The sequence below is a fragment of the Prionailurus viverrinus genome, chromosome C1, assembly GCF_022837055.1.
Source record: "Prionailurus viverrinus isolate Anna chromosome C1, UM_Priviv_1.0, whole genome shotgun sequence".
Classification (NCBI taxonomy): domain Eukaryota; kingdom Metazoa; phylum Chordata; class Mammalia; order Carnivora; family Felidae; genus Prionailurus; species Prionailurus viverrinus.
Window position 1 is genome coordinate 199,365,575 of NC_062568.1, and position 18,291 is coordinate 199,383,865.

At 38.7% G+C, this 18,291-nt stretch overlaps 1 protein-coding gene across 14 annotated transcripts in view; it reads left to right on the forward strand.

Moving 5' to 3' along the window:
• EIF4G3 (eukaryotic translation initiation factor 4 gamma 3) overlaps window positions 1–5,973 on the forward strand; it is a 315,733-nt gene extending 309,760 nt beyond the window's left edge. For all 14 annotated transcript variants that reach the window (XM_047873067.1, XM_047873072.1, XM_047873080.1 and 11 more), the window contains 3 exons: window positions 935–1,016; window positions 2,428–2,574; window positions 5,096–5,973. In XM_047873067.1, the coding sequence (XP_047729023.1) occupies window positions 935–1,016; window positions 2,428–2,574; window positions 5,096–5,277 (411 nt within the window). In that variant the 3' untranslated portion in view covers window positions 5,278–5,973. The remainder of the gene's footprint in view (window positions 1–934; window positions 1,017–2,427; window positions 2,575–5,095) is intronic.
• The last annotated feature ends 12,318 nt before the right edge of the window (window positions 5,974–18,291 follow it).

Here is an 18,291-nt window from a genome sequence, read left to right on the forward strand (position 1 = left end):
AATGTCTCCTTTTGTTTGTTTTCCTTTTGGTACTCATATGGTTTATACAGTGTTTTATAGCAAGAAGATAGGATCTTTTTTTTTTTCTTTTTTAAGAAGATCTTTTTTTTTTTTTTTTTTTTTAACGTTTATTTATTTTTGAGACAGAGAGAGACAGCATGAACAGGGGAGGGGCAGAGAGAGAGGGAGACACAGAATCCGAAACAGGCTCCAGGCTCTGAGCAGTCAGCACAGAGCCTGACGCAGGGCTCGAACTCACAGACCGCGAGATCATGACCTGAGCCAAAGTCGGACGCTTAACCGACCGAGCCACCCAGGCGCCCCAAGAAGATCTTAAGAGAAATAAACTAAAAACCAAATTTGAGGCCCATTTACTCAACTTATCTCTAAATACATTTTTTCTGCCATCCTTAGAAAAGATGAACAGTTTTCTCACCACCTGAAGGATTTGAGACAATGCTTGAGTTTGATCTCTAGTTCACATTAAAATTAAGATAAAAAAGCAATGTTAGCACATCTAAAAATAATTACACTATTCAGAAAAGTCTTTAAAACACACTATGGTGTGGTGTAATGCTCTCAAATTTATACGTTCTGATAGAATTAATCTTAATAGGGATTATTTATTGAGGAAGAAATATGTTTTTAAATGGTTGTAGTTCCAAATGTACATAGTACACAGCACTATATAATTGAATCAGCAAAGTATAGGCAGCAGTGAGCTCCTTGAAAATTAAATGCTGCTACTGAGAACATTTTCGGACAGAACTGGTAGTAGCCCAAGAATTTTCCAATGAATCAGAAGATTAATTTTTACAAGAAGGTTGAATGCGACCCCATCTACCCCTAGTGCCAGATGAAGCCTGGTTTAGGGGGATGTATTTCTCTGATATGCAAGGGTACCTTTAACTGTTGCATTTACTTTTGATTTCAGGCTAATTTAGATGAAAGCCAGATGAGTTCACCTACATTCCTTAGAGCTTTAATGACAGCTGTTTGTAAAGCAGCTATTATAGGTAAGTAACATCTCTGAAGACAGCTCTTAACATCTGAATCCCCAGTATGTTAACTGTTGATGACATGGGTCTGAGTTTATATTGTCTTCAAAGTTTTCCCTGTGCATGAGTACCCTTTCTGTCTACAGTGGCCGACTTTCTCAAGCAGGGGGATGCATAGCTGCTGTGCCTGAAGAGAGCCCAGATCTGAGCAGCTACCATATGCCTTGTATTCTTCAATTCAACAGAAACGGGTGCATGCTGCTTGGGCTGTTTCCTACTCTGTTGTATTTTTCTTTGCCTTTACCTTTCACCTCCAGTATGCAAAGCCTCCTCCATCTTCCATTCAAGAGTTATAGTGAATGGGTTGAATATTCTAACCTAATATCAACGAAGGACTAATTGCAACAGAAAAGCTTTTTTATATAAATACATATATGAGAAAAGAAAACACCAGTTGTTTCTTTTGCTTTATGTTGACCTTTGTGTCTTATGATAAGACAGTGTCACTGAATGTTAATTACATAGGTAGTTAGGATTACGATTGGTAGAAACCCTACGTATTTCTAGCTGCATATCGTATTTAACAGTATTGAGTGAGATCATGTATCTAGCGTCAGATAGAAATTCACATTTCTTTCACTGCAGTGGGAAAAAAATCCATTAGCTCAAAATTTGTTCAGAATTTCAGGTCTGTCATCATTTTAGAAGATAGCTTCAGAATTATAATTTAAGATTTTCTGTAGATGAATGTTTTTACAATGTTAGGTCTTCAATGAGGTAAATAACAAGCTAATAGAAAGTCTTTATAAAAACATCTTAAGTCATTTCCAGTATCAGTGGAACAGTAAAACTTTGGTGTTTTAAAATCACTGTTGGAATGTATGAAAGCTGCTTTTAAAAACACAGTTGTGTCCTAGTGCTAACTTAGAAAGGAAATAAAACCTTCTGCTTCTTGGCACTGAGGACACTTTCCTCAGCCTCTTTTTATTATGCCTTTTCCCTAAAAGGCCTAGATTGTATGTGTTGTTTTCCACTGTCACAGTTAGTCCTCACCCTCCTAGAAATAGTAAAATGGTTGTTTTACCCTTCTGAAAAGATTTGCACATTAATCCCCTTTTTAATGTTTCTTTTGTAATTTGGAATGTCACAAAATCACTGTCCCTATTTCATTATGATTAAAGATAAAGAATTGGGTGCACCACTTTTTAGGGAGTGCAGCACTCAAAATACATCCCCCCGCCATGTATTTTAATTATTTCAGAAAGAATGTCCCATTTATAATTTCAGAATATCTTAGATTTCAAAATCTTTTCCTTGGACTCCTTTACTTGTACTTTCCTTGTAGTCACATGCCTTATCAACTCAGAAAATTAAAAATGGCTACGCGTTAACTCCTAAATGTAATGCTTAGTTCTTGTATTGCCTCTAGCCGACTGTTCTACCTTCCGAGTGGACACTGCTGTTATCAAGCAGAGAGTGCCGATCTTACTCAAGTACCTAGACTCAGATACGGAGAAGGAACTGCAAGCACTTTATGCACTACAAGCATCAATAGTAAAACTTGATCAACCTGCCAGTAAGCTTATGACCTCTTCTTACAATTCACCTAACCAGTGGGTTAGATTTATCCAGGGCAAGACTTCGGAGATGAACAGTGATTAATGGCAGAATCACTACTAACAAAAACTCACTTAACCAACAACTTTAATAAACCTGAATTTTGGGGTACTTGACTTTTATGAGAAAATCGAAATAAGAAAACTAGTTTATATTAGAAATTTAGTCCTTATTCTAGGGCAGGTCTGCTTAAGAATACTTTCTTCAGTGATGGAAATGTGTCTGTACTGAGCAGTATTCACTTAGGCACTTGGATCTGGCTGTTGTGACTAAGGAGCTTAATTTTAAATGTTATTTAATTTAAGTGTAAATAACCCCATGGTTAGTGGCTACCCCGTTAGACAAGGCAGGTCTAGAGCATCTCGGTGTTAGCATACATGCATTACAGTCTTTCACCTTCTTTGACACAGGTCTTAGTAATGAAAAAGGATGATATTTCTTCAGAATCCTCAGACACCCAACAAAGACATTAAGGTGTTCTGGATTAATTTTCACTTTAGGGTTATGATTCTTTGCTAACCAGACACATGAGGTAACCTGAACCGCCAAGTCTTAGTGATACTGGCAAAGTAACAATTATATTAAATCTTTTTTTTTTTTTTTAAGTTTATTTATTTTGAGAGAGAGAAAGAGAGCACAGGGAAAATGCAGAGAGAGAATCCCAGGCAGGTTCTACTCAACGCAGAACCCGATGTGGGGCTTGGTGTCATGAACTGTGAGATTGTGACCTGAGCCAAAATCAAGAGTTGGATGCTTAACAGACTGAGCCACCCAGGAGCCCCTGAATTGTATTAAATCTTGAAAATTAAGTTGACACTTGTGAAAGTATAGTAGTACAGGGCAGTTTTAGAGGTGACATTGAAGTAATTCTTTGGCACTTCCTAAGGTTGGGTTTGTTTTGAGGCTTTCCTTCTTTCCTAGTGCTTATGACTCTCCCTGGGAGATGAAGGAAAAGATTGAAACAAATCATCCTCACACTGTAACTGAAGAGACATCATCTAAATCTGAACCAGAGAATTAACTGACTTTGTGTTCTCTTTCTCAAGACCTTGAAGGGTCATTTAACATCATGGCTTCCTTTTTCTGTTCTTACAGGATGAGGACTTGTTAACTTTTCAAGAGGTGAAATTGATGCTGTATGCTCAACCAAATTAAAGTATCTCCCATAATTATCAGCTTTAATCATCCCTGGAGAGATGCGTATTTCTAGATTCACCATTGTAGAATCCTGGCCACTTGTTTCTATTTCCCCATAGACCAACCAGAGTTAAGAGAATGAAAAGTAGTTTCAGTATTAGCTTAATTAATAAAATTACAAAGATAAATCTAAAGAAAAATTTTAGCCTGACTCATTCCAAGCCTAATATTTATTATCAATTATTTATGCCATTGCCTCCCTCCAGTAATATAAATGGAGGCTGATTTTAAATGAATTTAAGAACCCGTAATGAAGGAATTAAAAATAAAGAATATATAAATCTGCCAACTTTCTCTTCTCTTTTTTTTTAATTTTTTTTAACGTTTATTCATTTTTGAGAAACAGAAAACAGAGTGTGAGCTGGGGAGGGGCAGAGAGAGAGGGAGACAGAATCCAAAACAGGCTCCAGGCTCTGAGCTGTCAGCACAGAGCCCACCCAATGTTGGGCTCGAACTCACGGACCGTGAGATCATGACCTGAGCCACAGTCGGATGCTTAACTGACTGAGCCACCCAGGCGCCCCAACTTTCTCTCTTTTTCTGAACAATGATATAAGCTAAGTTTCCATTGTGGAAGCAAAACAGGATTACATTTGCCCAGATCGTCTGGGCATTGGAGACAATAGACTGTTGTTTCTCTGGATAAGATCCAGATGAGATAGTTTTTACCCATATTTTCCATACAAATTATTACTCTGTCAGTTTGAAAACAACATTAGAAGGGGAAAAGTGCCTTCTGCCTTTTCCTCCCCAAACTGTAAAAATTAATATATTTTTATTGTAAAATTTCAAACAGTGGAGAAATGTATAGAGAAGAGAGTAAAGTTGCTTGTTACTCTTATATTTAATTTTTTTTTTTTTAAGATTTTATTTTTAAGTAATCTCTATGCCCAATTTGGGGCTCAAACTTAACATCCCTGAGATGAGGAGTTGCATGCTGTACTGACTGAGCCAGCCGGGTGCCCTTGTATTTGATTTTTATAGTATATAGTTTGAGAACTATGTAATATCAAACACCTCAGCATTATCAGAAAATAGTTCTAATTGAACAAAATAATAACAGTAAAAATAATTTAGATTGCTTAAATCTTTTTTCCTGTTCTTTAAACAAGTTGTTTTGCTATTACACTATCAGGAGGGAGTATGATGAATTGTCATTGGGTGCTAGGGGTATTAATGTGCATTCATTCATTCATTCATTCATTCATCCCTTGGAAATACAGTAATTTATTTCACAACTATAGCGCCTCCAACACTGATGGTATATTCTTACTTCCTTGCAGATTTGCTACGGATGTTTTTTGATTGCCTATATGATGAAGAGGTGATCTCCGAGGATGCCTTCTACAAGTGGGAAAGCAGCAAGGACCCTGCAGAGCAGAATGGGAAGGGTGTAGCTCTGAAATCTGTCACTGCGTTCTTCACGTGGCTGCGGGAAGCAGAAGAGGAGTCTGAGGATAACTAAAGCTTCAAATACACAAAACGAAACAAAAGAAACAATTTAAGTATTTTTTTAAAAAGTTTCACGTCTTCGCCAATCACAGTGCAGCAAGGCCAATTCTCGCAGAAATCCCCACGTGTGCACGAGTGGGAGAGGGGAAAGAGAAAAAAGGTGATCATGGAGGAAAAAGGTACTGGAAAAAGTAAACTTCAAACCTGAGGGCGGGAGCACTAAAACCAAAATACATGTATTATTTATAGAAAATATTTTCTGTTTTAATCTTTTCTTTTTAAACAAGGACTCATACTTTAAAAAAACACATCTGTTTAGCAAAAAAAAAAAAAAGTTGAGAACTTTTAATTTATTTTAAGGACTGCAAATGCCAGTGTAATTTTTTAATTTGCAGTTTCTGTAAACAACTTGTATAATAGAAAAGCAGAGAAATAAATTTCCCTCCCCTTCAAATGCACCTCACGTTTGTTTTAAAGCATAGTAGTTAGTCCAGATTTAAGAAGGTTTGGGGTGAACAAGGTAAGAAAGATTTTTTTTTTTTTGGCATCAAATCTTTCTGCCTGCCTCTCAACTTGCTTCAGAAAATTTTAAAAAAATCACCATAGTTATCAAAACATACATAACCTTGGAACAGAAGGAAATGCTGTGGACCAGAGAACTCCAAGAATTGTTTTAAAAATTTAAAAAAAAGTGCTACCCTGGGAAAAGTACTCTTAATACTTTTGAAATCTTTAGAGCAACTTTAAGGCTTGTAAATACATAGAACAAATATTTAAAAAAACAAAAAAACAAAAAGAAATTGACTCAATACTATTTCTTTTCACTTTCAAAATATAAAGAACAAAATAAAGACAAACATTGCAAGTTTAAAAGAAAGTAAAGTGACTTCTCCTTTTGACAGCTGCTGCATGTGTGCCCATCTCTGGGAGGTACTATTTGTCGTCTAATCCAAATCACTCCTGAGGTTGTATGTGTGAATATGTGCGTGCATGCGTGCGTGCGTGTGTGTATGTGTATCTACAGTGGGAAAAGGCAAGCTACTTTGTGGGTAAGGAGGGAACTTGTTCTTGGGCGGGAGAGCCCCTCTGGGAGTTCAGAGGAAGCTTCTTTGCAACATCAGCTAGAAATGCATTCAGGGTGGGAGCAAAGCGAGTCGAAGTAAGTGTTCCACCGCTGTGCGTATTAGGAGCAGGGAAACTTAATTCACTTCGAAACTACCACTAATTTTAAATCATCAATTACCTCTGATGCTTAAGAAACCCAAAGATGTCTTCTAAAGAATGAAAGAAACCAAAGCTAAATTACGCTTTTTTAAAGTGGGCATGGGATTTCACACCAAACCAGTAACCATGTGTGAAAATCACATTATTCCCAACTTCAGCTTCACTCAAGCCATTCTGGTGAGTATAAAACCAACTGTTTTCTCCTACAGATACTGGAGCACTGTGTTTTTTTGTTTGCTTTTTCTTCTTTTATGAAGTTACAGTCTGTACAGATGGTTTTCCATTTCAATTATTTGTAGGCCATCACCCTACAAAATGTATTTATGAAGAAAGCCAGGGCTGCTCGCAAATAAACAGTCTTTGTATTTTGTATCTGAATAACCAAAGAGTTCTTCTGGCTTCCATCTCCGAAGAAATATCCACATTAAGAGACTTGGCAAGACTTGAGAAGCACAAAAACAAAATTTTCCATAGCAATAAAATGTTTTTCTTCAGAGTGTAGTTGAACACAATACAGGATCCTGCTACATGACCCCACAGACCCCGTCCCATAGTGGTGGAAAGCTATTCTAGAAAACCTAAGTCCTGGAAATCTTGTGACAAACATGTGACAGCATCTGTCATTAAAAAAGTGGGGCCTGAAAAGTTGTTTCAGAGTCTGGCTGTGGGTTCTGCCTGGGATCTCTCAGCTGGAAGAAGTAACCTGATTCTGTGATACACTGAATTTTAACAGCTGCCAGAATGAAAATGCAGAGGATTCTGATCCAGGAGTCTCCTGAGAGATGTAGGTTTTTACGTGTTGGCAGCACTCACAAGGGGATGCAGGGTGGTGGCTGCCTCTTGGAAATCAGTGACTGATATTTGCAGGGCTCTGGCCTTCAGGTCATAGTGAGGGCCTACTCATCAATATTTTATTTATTTATTTATTTTTTAATTATTTTAGAGAGAGTATTTGTGCAAGTGGGGGAGAGGGGTGGGGGGGAGAGAGAGAGAGAGAGAGAGAGAGAGAGAGAGAGAGAGAATCTCAAGCATGCTGAGTGTGGAGCCCTAGGTGGGGCTCGATCCCATGACCCTGAGATCCTGACCTGAGCTCAAATTGAGTCAGATGCTCAACTGACTCAGCCCCCAGGGGCTTCCTCCCTTTTTAAATCTATTTGTATTTTTTAATTTTTTATCATCGGTATTTTAGATGTGGACAAGTTTCAGGAATGGAGGAAAGATAATACTATTTTTGAAAAAAAATTCAAGCGTTGAAAATGTTTTGTGTAATAACAACTGATGTTTGAAATCTCACCTATAACATGAAGTGTGATGAAGACTGAAGAGGCTACAGAATGACCTTTGGGTATCTTACTGCTTTACACACAGAATTTTACATAGGGGTAGAAGGGTTATTAGCTGATGGTAAAATATGAACAAAGTGGGATTAACTGATCCCTGCTAACATCAACTGAACTGCGAAGTATCATCATGGTTCTGACCCTCTTCCTGGTCTTATTGGAAAGCAGCATTTCATGGTTTTTGGTTTAAAAGGTGACGTGGCCAACAATGACCTGCTTTCACTCCTTCAAGTCACAAAAACTCTTTTACCCATTTTAACTCTGAGAACAGGTTCATTAATTTAGGTTTAGTTCATTAGTTCAGGTGTTTTATGCCTGCCAGCAAAAGAACATGATGTTAGTTTTCAAAAAAAACCTCATTTTAGACTCTCCCGTAGATGAACAAGCCAGTTCACAGCTGCATCATGAACTTGGCTCATTCAACAAATATTTACTGAGCACCTACTGTGTGCTAAGTGCAGAGGATTCAACAGTAAATAAAACCGTCTCTGCTCTCATGGAGCTCATATTCTTCATGAAGAAAGAGAACTAGAGGGGTGCCTGGGTGGCTCAGTAGGTTAAGCGTCCAACTTCGGCTCAGGTCATGATCTCACGGTTCGTGGGTGTGAGCCCCGCGTCAAGCACTATGCTGACAGCTCAGAGCCTGGAGCCTGCTTTGGATTCTGTGTCTCCTCTTTCTGTCCCTCTCCTGCTCACACTCTGTCTCTCTCTCTCTCTCAAAAATAAACATTTAAAAAAAGAGAGCTCGAGGTTTACACATGCTACATAAACATCCTATTCTACTAGGAAATGTCTACCCCTCATTACCCTGACAGACCTTTGATTAGTTTTGTCTTATTTTCATATTTCAAAATTCATTCTAGATGAGTTCTGAATTAAATTCAAAAAAATTTTATCTGTTCTAGAGCCACTCTCCAAGGTGTCATTATTCTGGGGGTTTTGACTTATCTTTTTGTTTCAAATGGCTCCGTTCATATCAAAAGGATTCTAAGGTAGAAGATATATAGCCTTAGGCTCTTGGATCTAATTCTGTGTTTCCATTACTCAGATTTTGTTCTCTTAAAAAAAAAATGTGTAGGGATTCATATTTTCAATTCTGACCGTTCCTTGGCACTCGTGAACTCCTATATTCCATTTTGTGGAGAGAAACATTCTGCATTCATTGTGTGGTTTTTGTTTTGTTTTGTTTTTTTTTTTTTTTTTGCTTTCTTTGTGTTGCTTTTTTCTTATTGAGACATAATTCACATAACTATAAAATCACCCTTTTAGAGTGTAACGTTTCGTGGTTTTATTATATCCACGGTTGTGCAACCATCACCATTATCTAGTTTCAGAGCATTTTCATCACGCCAAAAAGAAATCCCATAACCTTTAGCAGTCTCTCCTCATTTTCTACTCTCCCTCAGCCTTTGGGAACCACTAATCTGCTTTTTGTTTCTGTGGATTTGCCTATTCTGGACATTTCGTGTAACTGAAATCCTGCATTCCGTTGCTTTTTGTTTTGCCCTCCAATCCAACATTTAGCAAATGACCAAACCTCGCAGGTGTTTGCAGTGTCAGGGACCTGAGTGCAGGAGTTATACCCAGATTTTTCTCTGCCTTTTGATTTAACTTTCTGTTTGCTGTCACTCATTTTTGTATAATCAGCAGTATATTTACAACCATCAGCTAATTCTGAATAAGGTCATGAGAATTAACTTTTGTCACCTTGTGGACTTGATGTATATGACCTCAGATGCTTGACATCCTAGCTCTGGCAACCAAGGGTCTGGTCTTCTTACCTTCTCATTTAGTCCTGCTTGAGTAGGTTTCTTGGGATTGAAGTTCCTGGGTGAAATAAAGGTGACTACAGTGTATGCTATAAAAGTTAAGATGTCACTTGACTTGAAATCTGAGGTTTTATGTGTCTTCTTCAACTGAGGCCCATTTGCCTTAAATACCGTGTGACTATTAAACAGCTTGATGCGGTTTGCTTGTCAAGAGGACAAAATTGCTCAGTAAGGAATAAAAATGCCTTGAGACAGAACCTCTATACCACCGGTTAATCCTAATTCATTAGTTTTACAGGAGATCACCTTCAGTCATCGTTAAGAGTCAAGAAGTTGAGTGATAGGTCTCCATATCCACTAGTAGTTTCGAGAGAGAGAGACATCATGTGCCACCAGCTTCAAATTCAACATATATCCCTCAGAGGGAAAAATGATAATCTATTGATGTTGGGACTACAAAAAAAGAAAAAATACATTGTTTTATATTACCAAATCATGAAATGATTTACATATCAAAGAAATAAGCTACAGAGAATCATATGCCAGTTGTTTTAAGTAAATGTTTTATTTTGAAATAATTTTAGACTTAACAGAAAAGTTTCAGATTTATACAGAGTGTTCCATATACCCCTCACTCAGTTCCCCCAATTATTAGCATGTTATGCGACGTGTCAAAACCAAGAAACCAGCATTGCTATTAACTAAATGTTTGTTTGTTCGTTTGTTTTAAAGAAAGCTTTATGCCCAACATGGGGCTTGAATTCACAACCCGGAGATTAAGAGTTTCATGCTCTCCCAGGGTGCCCCAAACTCCAGACTTTGAGTTTTCTTAATGTCCTTTTACTCTAGCCCATGATGCAATCCAGGATACCACATTGCATTTAGTCCTCATGTACTCTTAGTGGCCTCTAGCCTTTGACAGTTTTTTAATCTTTCCTTTTTTGTCCTGACCTTCACAGTTCTGAGAAGTACTAGTGAGGTATTTTGCAGAATGCCCTTCAGTTTGGTTTTGTCTAGTGTGTTTCTCACAATTAAACTAAGAGTTTAGTTTGGGTTTGGGGTCAAAATACCATGTAAGTGAAGTGCCCTTCTCATCATATCAGGGTACATGATATCCATGACATAATTGGTGATGTTTAACCTTGACTACATGGTTAAAGTGGTGAAGTTTCCTTTTCTCCCTTTCCTATTCTCGTCTATTTGGAAGATAATTCACTAAGTCCAGCCCACAATGCAGGGGTGGGGGGAGGAGGGAATTAAGCTCCACTCTTTCTTGGAGTGGGGAGTATCTACTTAAATTACTTGAAACCCTCCTGCAAGGAAGATTTGTCTATTCATTTCTCTATTCAGTAGTGTGTGTGTGTGTGTGTGTGTGTGTGTGTGTACATATATCACTATAGACTCATGTATGTTTATGCTTGAGTTGTAACCCGAAAGCACATGATTTTGTTGCCCCGATTGTACCAGCTTTGGCCTTGAAAGCTCTTTCAGGTTTGTTCCTATATCCCTTTGACATTCCCTCAAACTTCTGTTTTTAGAGCACTTACTTTGTGACACTATAAGATGCTATGGGCATATCTTGTATTTTCCCTGACCTAGGCTTAGAAACAGCCATTTCTTCAAGGAGACTTGGTTTCCTTTAGGAAAGTGGTATTTAGAAACAAAGATCTGGCTACTGGGTGAGCTCATTACTCCTGGGGTATGTCTTCATCTAGGTCTGCCACCATTTTAAATTCCTTTTTTTACTGAAGATCTTGCCAGGTGAGTAAGCCACTTTCACAGGGACACTATGACTTCTGGAAAATATTGTGTTTTTGTTTTTTGTTTTTTTTTATATAACTCTGGTTTCCAAAAGACTCACTGTATGGGTATTCCAATCATTCTTTTGCTCATTCTGCATAAGAAGAAAAAGATTGGAACTATCCCCTTTTTTTCTTTCCCCATTATAGCTATTTGTTTTAGCTTGCCCTTAGCTAGCAAGCAATATTCAGTTTACTAAGGTGCCATACAGTGCAGCATTAAGATGCCACCTGGAATAAATAAATAAATAATTAAAAAAAAAAAGGGGGGGCACCTGGGTGGCACAGTCGGTTAAGCGTCCGACTTCAGCCAGGTCACGATCTCACGGTCCGTGGGTTCGAGCCCCGCGTCGGGCTCTGGGCTGACGGCTCGGAGCCTGGAGCCTGTTTCCAATTCTGTGTCTCCCTCTCTCTCTGCCCCTCCCCCGTTCATGCTCTGTCTCTCTCTGTCCCAAAAATAAAATAAACGTTGAAAAAATAAATAAATAAATAAATAAATAAATAAGATGCCACCTGGATTAACTAACTAGTTAAATAATGGAAATTGTTAAATAACCAGATATAACTGACAATAGAAGTACTGCATATCAACATTTGTGAGATGCTGCAGCGAAAATAGTATCTTGAGGTAAATGTAAAGTCTCAAAAGCATTTATTAGGACACATCAAAGAGTTAAACTGAGCCATCAGAGGAACCGCCTGGGGAAAAGAAATGTTAGCAAGCGGATATCAGGAGTTCCTACAGGAAGAAGTTGTATGCTATAGTAGGGAAGAGGTCTTGACTGGGATTGGGAGATTTATGGTCTAATGCTGATGCTGTTTTAGTCATTCGTCCACTCTAACTCATAGGGACTTCCCTATCCTCCCTAGAAAGGGTTCATTCGTGCCAACCATGTGAGTACATCCAGAATCACTTACACTGTTTACCAGGTTTAACAAAGAAGTTAGTCTTGATAATAGGATATTAGTCTTTTAAATGAAATTAAGAATATCAATATTTTCTAAACAAATCATCATCCCGCAGTTGAACTTGTGCTACCAGTAATTTCCTTTCTGATTCTTCTGACTTATTTACCTCTTGATAAATCTAGGTCTTCTGGCCTGAAGTCCTAGGAAACTGCCTTTGCCAAAGCTCAAATAGCCATCCTGCCTTAACTGCTTCCTAGAACATAAAAGAATGGTGCTCAGCATTGCTGCAGGTTGAATTCACCTGAAGAGTTTTTAAAAATACAAATCCTGAGACCTCACCCCCACACCAGTTATTTCAGAATCTCCAAGGATAAGACGGCATCTTTTTTTTTTTTTTTTTTTTTTTTTTTTTTTTTTTTTTTAACGTTCCCTCAGTGATCCTAGTATGAGGCAGGATTGAGACCACTGTGGAAAGATTTACCCGGTTTACCTAGCAGCATAGAGACCAATATATATTTTTAGATACTTAAAAATTATTTTTAACTGCAGGTGTTGGGCACACAAATATAAATGGCACATGTTCTGAGAACATAGTTTTATGAGGGCATATAATGACTCTGTAAACAGAGATTTGAGAATGCTTCCCACAGGAAGAGAATTTTAAACAAATCTAAAGAATTAAGTAAGAGGTGGTCAAGTAGGGATCATGAGTGCAAAGATGGGCAGGGGGGTGCATGGTATATTTGATGAACAAAGAGCGGCAGAATATAGGGACAGTTCATTTGCACGTGCAAACATGGAATTTAAACATGCCCTATCACAAATTAATCCAGACAAATCCCTTCTAGACAAACGGGTGAAAAGAACTTTTTGAAACTTGTGGTCTACTCTCAATTTAGTAGAATTCACTAGAGACCAACTTTAGTTGGTACTTGTTAAAAAAAAAAAAAAAAAAAGTTCTCAACAAAAGGAATCTTTTCCAACCCCCAGATTGAGCCACACCATGGACATGAGTAACTCCAGGGTCTTTGCAGTGAACAGTTACATTTCCCAGATGAGAGTCCTGCAAAGTAGGGGCGAATAACAGCATTCAGGAGCCCTTATGAGCTCATTAGAAAGGCAGATTCAGGGGCACCTGGGTGGCTCAGTTGATTAAGCATCCAACCTCAGCTTGTGGGTTCAAGCCCCGCGTCGGGCTCTGTGCTGCCAGCTCAGACCCTGGAGCCTGCTTTGGATTCTGTGTCTCCTTCTCTCCCTGGCCCTCCTCTGCTCATGCTCTGTCAAAAAAAAGTAAACATTTTTTTTTTTTTTAATGAAGATTCAGAGGTGCCTGGTTGGCTCAGAGGCTTATGGGACTCTTGATCTCCGGGTTGTGAGTTGGAGCCCCATGCTGGGTGTTGAGATTGCTTAAATAAATAAGCTTAAAAAAACAACTGCAGATTCATGGACTCCACCCTACTAAATCAGAACTGACTAAGTGGAAAGAGCCCAAGAAACTAACTCTTCAGCTGATTCTTAGGCACACTGAAGTTTGAGAACCACTGCCTAGGGGTACTTCATATCCCTGTCAGTTTAGAAAGCTCTTCACCAAAAGCTAACTAAAAACAAGCACTGTTCTTAAAACATTTAGACTTTTATTTGTTCATTTGAAATACAAAAACAATTAGCCCTTCTTACATCACAGTATCAATGAGCTAATACATGCTACAACACTTGGAAAGCTGTAATTCGTTACACATTACAGAGTATCCTCTAATTCAATCCCTTCACCAGCCTTATGGCATATATGAGGCGGTACAGCTTCCTTTCAACAGGTAGGGAACTAAGTGTCGCAGAAGTCAGGTACCTAGCAAGTCAGGACTGAGGTTTTGCACTTGGTTTTCTGGGAGGCAGTTACTTCCAAAAAAATATGCTTGCTCTTTACCAGAAGGCTTTACTCCACACTGGGGAAAGATGGTATAGTGGATGTGCTCTGGAGCATTGGAATTGAAAGAATAGGGGTTTTAATACAACTCTGCCTGAGTTGTTTAAACTTTATTCATTTGTAAAATAAGGATCACACCATCCACCTCATAGCGTTGTTGAGAGGATTAACAAAAAGATAAATCAGAACTCCAGCATTCTGCATGGAATACCTATGGCATGTCCTGCCTGTTTTCTACCACATTCTATAACTTTAGTGGTATTCACCCTCATATAATTAAACTGTACTATATTCAGAACCATAGGAGATTGTGGTTCATCTATCCACGTTTCTTTAATACTCTTTGTACAGTTCAGATTTTTTTCATTGTTTTGTTTTCCTTAGCATACACTGTGAAGTCTCATAAGAGGATAAGCAGAGGCTTATCCATCCTCTGCTAACAAACCTGAGGAGTAAAAGCTTCCTCTTTTCCTGGGATTTTATAAGGCATTGTAACAAGGACTAATGGTTAGTGTCCTTGGCAAGTTATACATTGCCCTACCTAGAATGAAAGGAAAACTTGACTAGTTTCTGCTACCCAACCACAATAAACTCCTAAAAATACCGGGTACTTAAAAGTGCATACCCTGGGGCGCCTGGGTGGCTCAGTCGGTTAAGCGGCCGCGGCTCAGGTCTTGATCTCGCGGTCTGTGAGTTCGAGCCCCGCGTCGGGCTCTGTTCTGACAGCTCAGAGCCTGGAGCCTGTTTCAGATTCTGTGTCTCCCTCTCTCTGACCCTCCCCTGTTCATGCTCTGTCTCTCCCCGTCTCAAAAATAAATAAAACGTTAAAAAATTAAAAAAAAAAAAGTGCATACCCTGCCACATCCAATTCTGGCCATGTTCCTAATGGAGATGCTACCTACTTTGGATACAGACACAACTATACCAAACAAGCTTGCCCATTGATTAGATATGTATTCAGTTTTTTCTTAATAGACTCAACCAAGTAGAATGTAAGCAGAAACGCAAAGTTATGTTAAGTTTGAATATCATCATGTAGGGCCCTTTCGGTCAAAATGTTTTATCTGTTGGAAAGAGCAGGGGCATCACTGATAAATCAGAATAGGAGTCTTAAAAGTTGAACTTACAACCTTGAGTCTTGATACGTATGGTTCTCAAGAACTATGGTACTCTTTCCAAACTTTGGGTTGAAACTTTTACAGACTTGCTACAAGTACTTTAAGAATACTTGGGGCACCCGGGTGGCTCAGTTGGTTGAGCGTCCGACTTCAGCTCAGGTCATGATCTCATGGTTTGTGGGTTCGAGCCCCGCGTCGGGCTGTGTGCTGACAGCTCAGAGCCTGGAGCCTGTTTTGGATTCTGTGTCTCCCTCTCTCTCTGACCCTCCCCCGTTCATGCTCTGTTTCTCTCTGTCTCAAAAATAAATAAATAAATAAAAAGTTAAAAAAAAAAAAGAGTACTCAAAGCTAATATTTTTTGTTTTCCCCCTTTTTTAAGAAGATCCCATTCCCTTATTGCCATTCAGTTGCACTGTGTTTTATAAAAGGGAAGGATCCTTTCTATTGCCATCTTTTTGGAACTTCATTTTTTTTTTTTAAACAAATGGATCCAACTTAATTCTGAAATTTAAAAAATTCTGTTTTTGATTCATGTTTTCCTTTCAATTACTGGGTTTTACTGGGGGAAAAAAATCTTCCCACTTAAAGAAACGTCCTCAGGGTCACCTGGCTGGCTCAGTTGGTAGAGAATGTGACTCGAGTTCGATCAAGCCCCATGTTGGGCATAGAGCTTATTAAAAAACAACAAAAAAAGAAACTTTCTCAAACTACCCCATAATCACAAAGAAAAGATGTCTTATGGTAACAAAGTTTTGCTGGAACTTTCCTGGTTTAAAAACTGAAAATTCTGGGGCGCCTGGATGGCTCAGTCGATTGAGCATCCGACTCTTGATTTTGGCTCAGGTCATGGTCCCAGGGTCATGGGGTCGAGCCCCACACTGGGCTCCCCACTGAGCATGGAGCCTGCAAAAATAAATGAATAAATAAAAGAACCTGAAAATCCTGCCTTCCACTAACCCTCAGCCACCCCCTATTATTAGGTGAACCAGTACAGTTGGTCACCACTGGTGTCACTGATCTGACCCTTAGCTATCTCTGGCTACCATCACAGGCCTGGTTGCCTTGCAGGCACCTTAACTCCAAGTAAGTTAAAGCCACAAAGGAGTGGAGGGAGAAGCATAGTACTCTTGACTTCAGATTATACAGTCAAAACAAAACTGGATATGTTTTGCTTTGTAGTAAATCTGGCAAATGGAGTGTCTTTAGTCTGTCTTAAATGCAGTTGTATTGCCTCTGGTTTTTAAAAGATGAGAAGACAGTTCAACACATAACAATTTCCGGAACCTGACATGAAAACAAGCTTGAAAGTAAATCTTGTTTTCCTTAGAGATGGCAGGACTAGGTACCTTCCTTACCCTGGTTCTAGATTCTGTTCCCCACTGAAGGATTCCTGTAAAAACATACCCATATGTCTTTGTTGCTTTAAGGACAGAATTGTAACTCCATCCAATATGTCAGATACTTCAAACTAAAGGATAACTTGTTTAAAAGCCTTATCCTCAAAATAGTAAACTCAACACAGTTTTCAGACCCCCTCAAGTAGCTAGAAATGTTGACTCCAGTTGAACAAAGGGCAAATGACATCTAGCATTTCTCAAACTTAATGATGAAATTAATGGTTGGCGACCAGCATTTAAAATAATAACTAGAACATGTGAGGGTAAATGTTATTTTCTAAACCTATTTGGTTTATTTATAACTGGTTCATGATCTTTTATCCAAAACCATCGGCACCAGACATGTTTTAAATTCAGAATTTCTGAGTTTAGAAAAAAGCTTTACAGTTCAATGACTACTGGGCTGAATAAAATTACTGCCACCAGTGAGTAGAGGAAAGTGCAACATTCGCAGAGGAGGATCCAGGGTGATTGTTTATCTCTAAACCAGGGTCATGGCCTCAGGTAACCACAAACAAGAAGAAAACCATGGTGAGGGAGTTGGAAGAATTATAGGAAATCTTTTCATCAACCTCCATTTTTTGCCTAATAGTGCAAATTGTTAATTCTCTTGCCATCTCTTTCCAAGCTGCAACTAAATTGAGAGCCATTTCCAGAAAGTCTTTCTGGCTGGAAACCAGAAAAGTCAAGTGACTCCCAAACCTGCCTGGACCATACATTGTTAAGGGATCCAAGCACTAGCCTAGCTTTTGGTTACTTTTGCAAGAAATTGTAGTTCCTCAGCCTTGATTTGTGGGAAGAACAAAGATCAGCCTTGCTGGGAACAGAAACCTCTCCCCACCAGGCAATAAAGAATTATTCCTTATTAACACAAGTTGGAATATGAGTAAAATAGGTAGATGGAACTTTCAATGTTCACTCCCATGACTGTAATATCCTAGCTCTGTCCTGGGCCACTCCTGACACCTGCAATTGCTTCAACTTCCTCTACCCTTATGCCCAAATCTCCAGAGCCGCACATTTTGCTTTTTTATATAAAACAAGACATTTTATCCTAACAGACTTAAGTATCACTTAGCTTAAAATTTGAGGGACAGCAAAAAAACTATCTATTGCACTCACAACAGACTGTCTTCAAATCTTGTTGTATGCTAAAGTTTCAAAGGGAATTGGCTTCTGAAAAAGTGGATGTTTTGTTGGAAACTAGAGATGATACAGTTGCATTGTGGGGATGTAGCACTTGCTTTTCTAGTTCACAAAACCCTATATTTCTGAGATTCTCAAGTCATTCCTGTAACCTAGGTGTCCCTGGGCATAATTGTTAAGTCATCACAGACTGCAGCACATTTATTACTTCTCTCTGCTAGAAATTCCTCTTCTAATCAAGCTCTCAGAGTTCTTACTCTTCTGATCCCTGACTGTGGAAGGGAAAGCTTTAGATTTTCAAGTTTAGAGATGAAAAACAGTGAGTTCTCTATCAGTTTGAGGCTTGTATGTTAGCTCTCCTTGGTATTAGCACTTCACAAGTGCTATAGAAGAGAGTGAAG